This window comes from Archocentrus centrarchus, chromosome 3 (genome assembly GCF_007364275.1).
Source record: "Archocentrus centrarchus isolate MPI-CPG fArcCen1 chromosome 3, fArcCen1, whole genome shotgun sequence".
In the NCBI taxonomy this organism is placed as follows: domain Eukaryota; kingdom Metazoa; phylum Chordata; class Actinopteri; order Cichliformes; family Cichlidae; genus Archocentrus; species Archocentrus centrarchus.
Window position 1 is genome coordinate 35,365,312 of NC_044348.1, and position 14,131 is coordinate 35,379,442.

Here is a 14,131-nt window from a genome sequence, read left to right on the forward strand (position 1 = left end):
TTATTTTACACCGAGCCAGCCAAATTTCTTTCTTTTCTCACCAGCTGTAGTGCAAACGGATCATCTGTGTCCCATTAAATGTACAGAACTTCAGCATCAACAGCACACAAATCCCTCAATGTATCATTATTGATTACTAATCCATTAATCATTTAATCGTTTGAAGTTTTCAGTTTACAATTAAACCAGAGGAAAGCAGCAAATCCTCAGAGGCAGGAGGCACTTCCAGCTGCTGGCTGATGGAAACAGCTGAGGATTCATCTTTAATCATCATCCATCAGAAGCTGATAAATATACTGCAACACTGCACAACTGTGTTTTAAATAAATAATGGGCTTTTATAATAAACTAAAATCTTAATTCTGACTAGGCAAAAGCTTCAGGCGTTACAGAAGAACACAAACGAACTGGAAAACTAAATTCTTTGATTAATTCCAAAGAAATAAAGTAGAAATTAAAACAAATTCTCAGAAAAATATCTTTATACAAAACTGACATTCACTCAATTCTGGTCAGTTTGTGCTCTAAGGGGTACAGAGTGCAGTTCTGTCTCATTATATGGATCTAGAGTATGAAATTAAAATTGAAAAATCATCAGTTTTTCAGTTTTTAATATGAGTTTTGAAACCGAAAATGAGCAAAAGGTACACAGACCCAGTGAAGTGGGCAGGAGTTGTATGGCCACCAGGCTGATGTGGTAGCAAACATCTGCTGAGCTGGCTCTGCCGGGAAACCGCCGTCTGAGACAAACATTCATAAGTCGGTTACTTTAATCAGCTGCTTGAAGCCAATATTTTGGACTGTCCTTAATGGCATCATGTGTTAACATGGTGTTAGCTGCCTTTGTGAGCATGCTTTTGACACCGCGAGCTGCTCTGATTCTTTGTCAGACTTTAAATAGTTAATAAATATTCATAAATTAAATTTTGTCTTCTATCACAGTACTGGTGTGTAGCTGCCCAAAAATTAGCATGTGTGCTAACGCTCTGTGCATCAACCTAACTGACGCGGCGCTAACTCTACGGTAACAGTGACTGGTTCTGCTCAGCAGTGCTCCCATCGTCACGGCCTTTTGCGTTGTCTGTTAAAACATGGATGGAAGGAGCTGCGTCACCTTTGTGTTTCATACTGCTATCATGGAAAGTTTTTGCACAATAATTATTTTTATCATCCAGCCCCAGGTAAACGTTAGAGGTGGGACTCACCAGACAGCCCACGAAACGATATCACAGTACTTCACTCATGATATTACTGCAATTTTTAACATTTTGTGATGTGCTGAGTATTGCAGTAACATATACTGTGATTTATCATCTTTTTTAAACTCCAAATCATGTCGTTACAGTTAAACTTGGTCAGCCAGTTGTTGAGTACCCGAGTTGTAATCACTGACACACACTCATTCAGACTGATGGCAGTATGTGGGCGAACTGTCTCCATTAATAAACAATTATTGCAAACCTTCCACAACCTAATGCAGTCAGGCCAATCAGACTGTGACTGTCTGCAGAAAGGTTGCCTCCTATCGGGCAACCTGTGCAATCACCTTGTGATCAAATGTGGTCTTAAGTGTGCAACACCCTCAAGTTCTGGGCAACCATTCAGTCACCACAAGTTTCAATACAGAAACTGCACAAAAACCCTCCATATACATAGAACTCAGTGAGCTGTAAAAACAAGAAGAAGAAGAAGAAGAAGAAACAGCCTTTATTGTCCCACAGAGGGGAAATTTGATTATTACACATATCCTTTTCAGTTTCATTCGGACCACTGACAGTATAAAAGCTGGACCCAGTCAAAACAGAAGCAGCTTAGCTGGCCGAGTCAGCGCTAAGGCTGCAACGATTCATCGACATAATCGATGACGTCGAATATAAAATTCGACGTAGAATTTTAATGTTGACGCGTCATATTCTAAAACTACGTATGTGATTTTGTAACTGCAATACACTACAGGAAGATATGGGGGCAGTACTGCCTCCATTGTCTGCCAATAACAATACTAAAGAAGAAGAGCATAACATGAAGAGCATAATGATGGTGGAGCAGAGAGGAGGGAGGAGAAAATTAAAGAAAATGGAGACAGACTGTCAGAGGTGTGGGAGCGTTTGACAGAAACTAAAATAAAGCTGAATGCAGAGCTTTCCTTCCAGCAGCATCTCTGCAGGGCTGAGCGTTTAAAACGCTGCACCCTCAGCTCTGGATGGGTACGTTAGTGTGTCGCTGATACCTGTTAATGTTTGTACAGTAATGTTTGTGTTAGTTTACCTGTCGGAAACAAGCTCTCATGGATAATGTTTCAGTGATGTTAGCTAACGAGTGAAGGACAACAGGAGCAGCTACAGTGGCTCCTATTTTTTTTCCTCACATTAATATCAGCGTTCATTCTGAATAATAAACCTCTGTATGAACTGAATCATCTGTAAACTTTTGTTTTGGAAGAAAAATCTTTTTGATTTAATTTGAAGCCTGATTTGACCTCCTGGACAGAGGCCATTTTTATTTATTTGCACATTATATTTTCATTTAAAAATAAAAAATTGCATTTACTTTAATATGCATTGTTTATTTGTTTATTTATTTATTGTGATGGTCACATTAATGTTAAAAATACATTTGATTAGTTTCAAACTCGTTTTTATGGGTCATTATTTTAACTGTGAGAAGAGACAAGGTGATGTTAACAGGTGGGCAGACTTGGACAGGTGAGGTAAGATTGAAATAATCGTTGACTAATCGATAAGATAATTGACAGATTAGTTGACTACCAAAATAATCTTTAGTTGTGGCCCTAATTACTATCAGTATATTATCAGGATCTGCCGTTATTCACAATTCAGCCACAGGAACTTTTCTTGAAGCACCAAACACCCAGAGCTCAGCACACTCCTCATAACCTCGGAGTAATTACAGCCCGCCTTTCACCCATTACACACTCTTCTTACAGTATGCTTACAGTGCAGGACGTGCTGCTGCAGAGCTCACAATTACACATGCAGCCGCAGGCTAAATTGTGGAGGACATAATGAAACTCAGACAGGTTTACTGAGGGAGCTGGAAGTCACAGCTGCAGGCCATCTAAGCTAACACTGAATACAGACACACACAATCATTAAGTCCTGAAGGAAAACTGTTATAAGAGCTTTTCTTCCAAACATGCTCACAGTGATTATTATCCAACTGTGAACTGAGACAGTATAAGATAGACACAGCTCTGAGTCAAAATCTAGACATTAGTGGTGAAACTTGCTTATGAAAGGACTTCTAAATAAAATAGGATAAAATAAAATATTGTTTCTGTCATTTACCATCATTGATTTAGAGTAGGACTGCAACGATTCCTCAAGTAACTCGAATAATTTGATTATAAAAAAATCCTCAAAGCAAATTTGTTGCATCGATGCTTTGTTTAAACTCTGCAACACTCAGGTGTCTCCATGTAAGTGGAGCGTTTCACCCACATTAGTGGCATTACAGTTCTATGGCGTTGTCTTCTTTCTGTGGGTTTAATGGCAGTTGGCAAACGAGCTTACATCTGCATTACCACCACCTACTGGACAGAAACAGCATTAGTGAAGGTTACCAATGATCTTCTTACAGCCTGACTCATCTCTGTTCTTGTCCTGTTGGACCTCAGTGCAGCTTTGATACTGTTGACCATAACATTTTATTACAGAGATTAGAGCATACTATAGGTATTAAAGGTACTGCACTGCAGTGGTTTTGAATCATATTTATCTCATAGACTCCAATTTGTTCATGTAAATGGGGAGTCTTCTTCACACACTAAGGTTAATTATGGAGTTCCACAGGGTTCTGTGCTAGGACCAATTTTAATTACATTATACATGCTTCCCTTAGGCAGTATTATTAGAAAGCATTGCATAAATTTTTGCTTTACCTATCAATGAAGCCAGATGACACACATCAATTAGTTAAACTGCAGGAATGTCTTAAAGACATTAAGGCCTGGATGACCTCTAATTTCCTGCTTCTAAATTCAGATCAAACTGAAATTCTTGTTCTCGGCCCCACAAATCTTAGAAACATGGTGTCTAACCAGATACTTACTCTGGATGGCATTACTTTGGCCTCCAGTAACACTGTGAGAAATCTTGGAGTCATTATTGACCAGGATATGTCCTTCAATGCACATATTAAACAAATATGTAGGACTGATTTTTTTTGCATTTGCGCAATATTTCTAAAATTAGAAACATCCTTTCTCAGAGTGATGCTGAAAAGCTCATTCATGCATTTATTACTTCTAGGCTGGACTATTGTAATTCATTATTATCAGGCTGTCCTAAAAGCTCCCTGAAAAGCCTTCAGCTGATCCGAAATGCTGCAGCTAGAGTACTGACAGGGACTAGAAAGAGAGAGCAGATTGGCTCCCTGTTAAATCTAGAATAGAATTTAAGATCCTTCTCCTCACCTACAAGGTCTGAATAATCAGGCCCCATCTTATCTCAAAGACATCATAGTCCCGTATCACCCCAACAGAGCACTTCTCTCTCAGACTGCTGGCTTACTTGTGGTTCCTAGGATACTTTAGAGTAGAATGGGAGGCAGAGCCTTCAGCTTTCAGGCCCCTCTTCTGTGGAACCAGCTCCCAGCTTGGATTCAGGAGACAGACACCCTCTCTATTTTTAAGATTAGGCTTAAAACTTTCCTTTATGATAAAGCTTATAGTTAGGGCTGGATCAGGTGACCCTGAACCCTCCCTTAGTTATGCTGCTATAGGCCTAGTCTGCTGGGGGGTTCACATAATGCACTGTTTCTTTTCATTTACCTTATTTACTTTGTTTACACTCCACTCTGCATTTAATCATTAGTTATTGTTAATCTCTGTCTCTTTTCCACAGCACATCTTTTGTCCTGTCTCTCTCCCCTCAGCCCCCCCCCCCCTCCCCCTCCCCCCCCTCCTCCCTGAGCCTGGTTCTGATGGAGGTTTCTTCCTGTTAAAAGGGAGTTTTTCCTTCCCACTGTTGCCAAGTGCTGCTCATAGGGGGTCGTTTTGACAGTTGGGTTTTCTCTGTATTATTGTAGGGTCTTTGCCTACAATATAAAGTGCCTTGAGGTGACTGTTGTGATTTGTTGCTATATACCGTATTTTTCGGAATATAAGTCGCTCCGGAGTACAAGTCGCACCAGCCAAAAAATGCGTAATAAAGAAGAAAAAAAACATATACAAGTCGCACGTGACTATAAGTCGCATTTTATTTTATTTTTTTTTTTGGGGGGGGGGGGGGGGGGGGGGGTATTTGATAGAATCCGAGCAGAAATTCCATCTTGAACGGCAATTTAAAATAATAATGGATTAAAGAACAGGGCGAACACGGTTCCGCCTACGTTATGCTAACGTAACACATTCAGCTACATGACGCACAACAAACAGAGTACGTGTTTGGTATGTTAACGTAACATTAACAGTTATTCAGATAACCATAGCATAAAAGAACATACTAACAAGTTAAAACCCATCAATCCATTGAATTCTTCATCCTCGGTGTCACTTCTAAACAACTCCGCACACTCCGTAGGTAGACGAAGCGCCGCTTCCTCTTCTGTGTCGCTTTTGTCAGACTCGTCGTCAGCTGCAGTTCCAATTATTCCAGCCTTTCTGAATCCCAACAGGATGGTTTCGGTTGTCACTGAAGCCCATGTTTTCTTGATCCATCCAATGACTTCCAGGAAAGTTGGGTGGCACATTCTCCCAGTTGCTGTTAAGCTGTGCTCTCCATCCATCATCCACTGCGCCCACAGGTTACGCAAGACTGCCTTAAAGCTCCGGTTCACGGAGATGTCAAGTGGCTGGAGTATTTTGGTTCATGTGTTATAAATTTCACATATAAGTCGCTCCGGAGTATAGGTCGCACCCCCAGCCTAACTATGAAAAAAAGTGCGACTTATAGTCTGGAAAATACAGTAAATAAAATTGAATTGAATTAAATTGAGTGTGGATCAGGAGTTAGAAAAAAACCCTCAGATTTTAAAAAGTTCTAAGTCGCTGCGACGGACTCCCTCTGACACTATGCGATCATCGCTGACATGTTTTTCCACGCCTCCACTGCTCTCTACCATATTTGTGTGTTGTGCTCGCTGTGCTGAGAATTTCAGCTCCCAGAGCAGTTCTCTATAGACATATAGATCATATGGGATATAATCACTATAGATTAGTCATTAAATATATACCTGCAGTACAAACGTATTTAGGAGAATGCTTGTGAATATAAAGCATTACAACATTACGCTCACGCAGCCCCCAGTTTTTCAACATAAACACTGATAACACAACAGCAGCAGACAGCTGTTTTACATGCTGTCTGTCTGCACAAGTGCAAATAGGCTGAGCCGCTACAGAGACGGTGAGCTCAGGTGAAGAAAAAAGAAATGTTTTTCTAGCTTCCCAAAGAAGCTTTTTTCACCTGTAAGCACCATTAAACATTTACTGGGAAACAGCTGGAGGTCCTTCATCAACCACCTGATCAGTAAGTGAAGAAAAGAGAACTTTGTAGCTTCTCCATCCACCCTGTTTGTTTCACACAGGGAAAAACTGCAGTACGGAAGTTAAAATATGCAGATGAACTGTTAATACGAAAGAAGTATTTCTTACCCAATTACTCAAGTAATCGATGGAATAATTGATAGAATACGCGATTATTAAAATAAACGATAGTTACAGCCCTAATTTGTAGTTAAAGTGCACAATTTCCAGGGACTAAAAACCTGCAGACATGGCTCTGAAAAGCCCAGCTACTGTACCAGTCACTGCTGTCCCATCAGTAAGACGTATTCCTCATCATATAACTAAATATAACAGAACTTTGAAAGGATCAGAAATTCTTTTTAAATGATTAGTACTGTAAACATATTATTATTAAAAAATTTACAGGAAATGCACAATGTTTAAAGCAGTAAAAAAAAAAAGTTTGAATCCATGTTTCAGTCTTTCGCTGTGAACTGAACTGTTTTGAGACCTGCAGAGCTCCTGTCCACTTTATTATTGAAAGCATTGGTGTGAAAGCAGGCAGACAATAATACAGGGTGTCCATAAAAGCCTTTCACAATTAAAAAAATTACTGCAAAGGCAATTAATGAGCTATCTTAATGAGATTTGTTCTATGTACTTCGCAGTTATCAAAGTTTTTACATGTGTGCATTTCAGGTACCCTTTTAATGAGAGGTACTGTTGAATGAACCCCTATTAAAAAAAATGGCACCTCCTTAAGAGAATGAACAACGGTTTATTTGCTCCCTTGGACTTCTTTCTCTGGGCTTATGTGTACAAAACAAGATAAAGGACCTAAAGCAAACGATCACCGATGAGGCGACTACATTAAGTCAGTACCGTCTAATGGTGCCCATGTAGAGGTGTATTAAATGAGGCAAGAAACTTCAACATCTACTCCTCATTTTGAAATAATTTCCACATATCTGTCTGTTTATTTACTTTTGTAATATTTTTTAAATTGTAAAAGGACTTTATGGACACCTGTACAACTACACAACAAACAACTGCTTTCACACACCGCAGTTTCATTCCCCACAGGGACCAGGTCTGAACCTATCTGCATTCACACAAAAACCTAAAGCTAATCGACACTAAAATCTGTTCCAGATAATCCCAGCAAAGCGACACACTTAAAAACACCAGTTTAGATTTATTAAACTTTTATTCTGCTCCTTAAAACCGAATGATTTGGCGGGTTTAGGGAGGAGGCTAATTTCAGCTAATGCTGCTACTTAACCAAGCTAGCATGAGTTAGCCAAACCGCCAAATCCACCCGGCAGAGAACAGACAGCCAGCACCACCTGCCAGCCAGGGAGCACCTGTCTCCCTGTCCTCAGGCGGCTGTGGGCTAACAGGTAAGCTAACAGGTGTGACTACTGCCAACCGACCCTCCCGCGCTGTGTCCGGCTGCGTTTGCCCGCACTCACCGCTGTTTGCAGGTCTTCCTCCAGCTCAGCACTCGGGAGCATTTTTGTCCTGTTTCTCCGCTTTATCACCGAAGATTCCCACTAACTACAATCACAGAAACTCCACCTTATCACTAAACATTCCCTCCACCTACGGCTACAGGAGCTCCATCTTCAACGCTACGTCTGTACTGGTCACCCCGCAGCGCCCCCTCCGGTCACGCACAGAAGCGACGGGTGACGCACACAGCGCTTACTTATGCCGCTCCCCATAAACTCCCATTGATAAAATATATAAGAATGAGTCTAATTAGGGCCCGAGCAGAACCTGTGTGAAGGCCCTATTGTAATTGCTTTGGACATTCAGGAAAATTAATTGCTTTTTTGAGGGCCTAAACATGCTCAGAAAGTCATGACATTTTGCACACATGTCAGGTCTGGTGAAAATTTAAGTATTTTAATGGTTTCAGTCATGGCCCTTTCAAAATGGCTCTACAGCGCCACCTTTAGTTCAGTTCCCACTGCTGTGTTTCAGTACATGTATGAAATTTGGTACACATATGTAACATGTCCAGACGAACAAAAAAGACCCAGGGTCCAATGCTCTAAACCAACAGGAAGTCCGCCATTTTGAATTAAATGGCTGATTTTAGCGATTTCCTGCCCTTATAGTTTCTCTAATAACTCAGAGGTTTTGGATGTTATCAACTTCATATTTGTTTTGTCTTATCTACACACCAGGGGGAATCTGAATTTCAAAAATAGTGAGTTTTCACCAGAGGGCGATCTGTGACACCACAGTGAATTTTGATCATTCGCCAGGAAATTTTGATCGCCTCTCATTCAAACCTGCATTATCCAATCTGGATCAAACTTCCACAGTAGGATGACGGTCCACCCCTGAACCCATACATATGATAATATTTACTGACAGTCGCAGTGCCACCTAGTGGGTACAGGAAATGTTATGTTTGACACTTTGAGGTCCAGCTCTAAGGTGGTTGAGCAGAACCATCTCAAATTTCCCCTGGAAAGCCTTAAGGAGTCGGCCTTACACTGTTTTCAAACCTGTGAGTTTTCGCCAAAGGGCGTGACCGTGGCAGGATGGCAATGTTTAGTGGTTTGATAAGCCTCCTGCCCTGAACACAATGATATGCATAAAGTGCCTAAACGTTAGAGCGCCACCTAGTGGGACCTGGAAATATCATAAAATACCATGTTTTTTTGCGTAGCCCCAGAGCTACATTTTATCTACATATCTGAAATTGTGCAGGCTCATGTAACATCCTACGACGTACAAAAAAGTCTCATGGACCCATACCCGAAACCCTACAGGAAGTCAGCCATTTTCAATTGTCAATTTTTGCCATTTTCAGGCCTGCTATTTAAATCACCTCCTCCTAGGGCATTTCACCCAGTGAGACCAAAATGGCTCCAGATCATCTACACAAGTAGCCCATCAAAGGTTATTCATGGTTTTGTAGAATATTCAACAGCCTTGTCACACCAGGCCATTGAATTTGACCTTCGTTTTTCTCCCTCACCACAAAATTGTTTGTGCACTCGTTCACACATGCTTTTCCCAATCAAGATAAAATTGTAATCACTCATGTACAAACCCAGGCTGAACCCAGAACTAAGGATTCAAGGCTATAGATGCAAGAGTGCCCCCGACAGAAGCAAATGAAAATTTGTATAGCTTCCACAAAAGTAGTTTCTCCGAAATGCATGAAAATTTGTTTCATCATCCTGATCAAAAAAATCATGCTCATCAACCATGCTCTATTTTGCACGATACAGCCGTGACCACGCCCCAAATACTGCATTGGGTTTTATGGAGAGCAAAAGATTTAGTTTCACAGAAATGTATGAAATTGATTACAGACATTCTGCACACCATCGCAATCAAAAAAACTCAGAGTGAGCCACGGGTCGACGCGCGCTGGGTGCCAGGGCCTGATCATCACCGCTTGCGGTTTTAATTTATTATTATTATTATTATTTACACAGTTCACATTCAGTTTAATACTAAGGATGCTTGTGCTGAGTTTTTGGAGGAGGCCGGGGTTTTTAGTTCCCCGTCGGGGTCAGGGGCGGTGGGTCGGTCCTGGCCCGCAGGCCGTATTTCTCTGTATTTGATCCACGAGAAACAGCAGAAACTTGAACTCAGTCATCGTTAAAGGAGAAAAGGGAGTGCTGTATTCTGTAAATCATCACTGATGACAAAGATGAAGGAGCTTTTAATTTTTAGGCTTCAGGGCTGAATAAATACAGGCTGTTCTAACTTTAAATTTTATCTACATTTACATTTTTTTAATCTCCTGTGTTTGTGGTTTTTATGCCACATTAAATGAAGTCTTGAGAAATAAACTATAAATCAAGTTCAACACATCCAGATTATCAGGCTTCTCAACCTCGTCTCTCTTCATCAGGAAAACAGACCTGGCAACAGCTGAGTTTCCAGGAAGGAAAATACTCAGTTTCTTTACTGCTTCATGTTCATCCCAGTGAAAATGCACCAATCAAAAGTCAAGTCCAGAAGTACTCTTAATCTGCTGAGTTATTTCAGTGACAAAATGGAAGAGGGTCACTGATGACCGCCATCAAAGTGCCACCTACTGAGGGGTGGACGTAAAAAGTCTCAGTATTATTTATTTAGTACATAAAGCACTGAAACAGCTGTAAAACAAGGTGACACACATTTAATGCAGTACTGAGCACACTTCAGAGATACATGTACTTTACTAACACTTATTTAATCGATAAAGGTGGAAAACCCTCACTGACAGCTAAAGGGACCGCAGGCCAAAATGGCTCCAAACTACCTGTTTAATCTCTGACGTCATAAATGATTTAAGACCTGTGCTCTGTGAGGCCTTAATCTGACTCTGTGAGAATAAAGTAAAAATATAAGATTTCCCTCTAACATGGAGCAGAAGGATACAGTAGCATAAATCGCTCTATATTATAAGTACTCCATATTATAGTATTTTTGTGCAGTGTTACAGTACATCACAGACAGCAGGTATAATTTTACTGCTGTTTAAAAACTCTGTGCACTGATTGGTTGTTGCAGTAAAACAAACAGTCTGAGGGTGTTTCAGGTTCTGTTACTCTGCAAAGTGATGAGTAACTGTGGCTGTCAGAGGCAGCAAAGAGGTGGAAGCAGGTAGAATAAAGAAGCACACAGGCAGCCGGGTTCATTCAGAAAAACACGCCTCACATTTATTGACTCTTAGTTCTCTGGGCAGAAGCCAAAGCTAACACACACTTGGCACAAAGACAGATACGATTCATTGGATTTTTCCAAACAACAGCCCGAATCACAGGCCAGACTAAAACAGTGGGAACAGACAGAAAGTCGATGCTGTGCAGAACATTCCTGCACGTCAGTGATTCAGACATCGCTGCAGCGACGATCAGCAGGACACACCGAGCTCACCCACGGCGTCAGCTCCAGGTTCAAGTATCTTTACAGAGCGTGGGCCTCTGCAAGCAGCAACATGTCGTCTGTTATCAGGGCTGCGCTGTGAGGCGGCAGCAGAGACGAGACCGATCACAGCAGCCTGCTTCGGCCTGCTTCAGCCTGCTTCAGCCGCTCGGCTCATGCTTCGCTCTGTCTCAGCTCAGGACTTTGCACATCAGCCATTCACACACGGAGCGACTTTTTCAGCAGGAGGAGCTGTTTCGGTTTGCATTCATGTCACATGGGAGACTTTTCGGAGCTTAGGCCAGCTCAGGCCTGAGGCGCAGCTAAGAAGGAAACGGTGAAGAAGAAAGGCCAAACAAATACAGCAGCTGACATATTCAATGTCTAAATGATCGATTATGATTTGGATGGTTCATGTTTGGGGCACTGCTTTCACTAACTCAGGAGTCTGCATTCCTCTCTCTGAGTGTTTATCAATATATTTATATATTTATCAGCTATTAAGGAAAAGCTGACTCATTTTTGACAAGTACTCAAAATATTCTCCAAAACAAAGCAGAGAGCGTCTGCAGCCCTCTTACAGCTGAGATGCTCTCAGAAGCTTTCCTTCCTCATTTTTAATTTAAAAAAATGTATTTGATGGCATTTAGTTGAAGCACCTCTGGCCCTGATTAGAACTCATTATTAGCTGTGGTTAGCAGCATGTGGGGATCCTAAAAGCAATCAGGTTTCTGAGTGAACGTTATACTTGTTTGTTTGTGCTGCTGGTGTGGAACAAATGACCCTCAGGGGATCATAAAGATCCCCGATTGATTGATTGGTTGAAAAGATGCCAACAGGTGATAACAGCTTCAAATGACAGGATATTTGTCAGGAAGTCCTGTGGAGGTATTTTATCAGAGATGAGAAACAGCGTCAGTACTCACTTATTATATTGTAGTCTAAATTTATTAAACAGCTGAGCCACACTGGTCACATCAGCAGCTCCTATAGAGCAAAACCATCACACACCTTCTTCTGTAACTCATCCAACACCAAGAGAGTCCGAAGAGTTTTTACCCGAATATTGTTCAATAATCCAGAAACGGTATCTTTATGACTGAGGTCATTAAAGCTATATAGGTGTGAAAAAACAGTTTAAACAAAGGTAAAATTAACATATGTTAGACACTTTTGTGTTCTCACAATATGAAAATTACAAAAATAAAATTAGGTTGTCAGTGCAGCCTACCTGGGCAGGTATCGGCATATTTACTGAGGTTGGGATGTTTGCATTACTGCGAGGCTCTCGCCTTTGCAAAGAGTTTTATTTGTACAGTAGTACCTGTAATAACACGAAACCCTAACAGTAGTTTGAATGTTAGGCGATGGTAACCTGTGGTAGCTGGATTGGATATGCACCTTCCATGTGACATGAACACAGTATTTGCAGCAGTTTACATGTAGCGCCCTCTTTCTGACACATTGTGAATCACAGGTTAGCTCTAAATTAGGGACTGTGTGTCAAAGCCGGATTAGCCTCTGGGTCTGAAAAGTGAAGCCAAAGCAGAGCGGCATTCTTTCTAATGACCAGCAGGGGGCGACTCATCTGGTTGTAAAAACAAGTCTGATTGTATCATGCGGCATGTGTTTACACGCACCAGTAAACACCTTCCTGAGGGGGTGTAGTCTACATCTCTGGTCCTAAGCATGGAGTGGTTCAGGGCGTGGCTAAATTGTCATTACTTGCTCAGCACGAAGGACTCAAGGCTTCAAAACAGAATTTCACAAACCAGTGGGTCGCTTGATGCCATCTTTTATATACAGTCTATGGATACAATATGAGCTTCTGTGCAAACCAGAACTCACGAGAGCTGTTTCATTTATTTATTTGTTGTTCTGTGTGCGTTCTGAATTGAGAGGCTGACAGGACATCAAGGCTGAAGCTCAGCGGCTGCAGAGGCTGCAGATCTGGGATCAGCTGAAGGAGCAAAAGCAGCTCTGACGTTAAGGCAAAAAATATTCTTTGGCAAAACAAGAGAAAACTAAAGAAATGGTCACACGAACACGTCTGCCTGCTGGTGGGATGGAAACCCGAGGACGGCCCAGAGGCTGTCCTCCACCTACACACACACAGAAACACACAGACACACAAAGTCGACACAAACACTGAATCAACACGCAGCTGAACACAGACAGAGTAAGGCAGTTACAGACTGATGCACGCCGTAGAAATGTTCACACACTTTGGTCATTTAAAATAAACTACTCTGTAGATTCTAAATATCTGCAGTTTACAAAATACATCTGTAGATTTTTACTGTTTACGAGCAGCTTTGACAGAATAAATACACATTCAGACTCGTAGGTGCAAGTTTGCGAAGAAATCTGACCTTAAAAAGCTCCTACCAGCTCTGGTTAAAGGGTGGCAGCAGGTGGAGGTGTGCACACCTTTATCCTTAACCCCTCTGTGCAGCAGCAGCGCCCCCTGCTGTTTGTTTGTTTCCAGGTCTTTTTTCCCAGCTGGGTGTTTCAGTGAGAGATTAAAGGGCATTTAAAGGAAAACTCTTTGAATTTGTGAACACGTGATTAATAAAACATGTTAAAGTGAGAAGCATTAAATGAATGCAATCAGGCCCAAATCAGCAACTGCAGAGAGGGGTTCGAATGCACTTTACTACAACCAAAGGTGCTATTTTGATTGTTTCAGTCATAATTTGTGGTTATATTGTACTCACTGTGTGGCTTTGATAATAACTCCTGCACTTTGTAATAAAATGTTGAGGTAACTGAATAAAATAT

At 41.3% G+C, this 14,131-nt stretch overlaps 1 protein-coding gene across 3 annotated transcripts in view; it reads right to left on the reverse strand.

Annotated features, from left to right (window-relative positions):
• Positions 1 to 8,125, reverse strand: part of plekhg4 (pleckstrin homology domain containing, family G (with RhoGef domain) member 4) — an 80,942-nt gene extending 72,817 nt beyond the window's left edge. For all 3 annotated transcript variants that reach the window (XM_030718724.1, XM_030718743.1, XM_030718716.1), the window contains exon 1: positions 7,942 to 8,125. In XM_030718724.1, the coding sequence (XP_030574584.1) occupies positions 7,942 to 7,983 (42 nt within the window). In that variant the 5' untranslated portion in view covers positions 7,984 to 8,125. The remainder of the gene's footprint in view (positions 1 to 7,941) is intronic.
• Between the last annotated feature and the right edge of the window lie 6,006 nt (positions 8,126 to 14,131).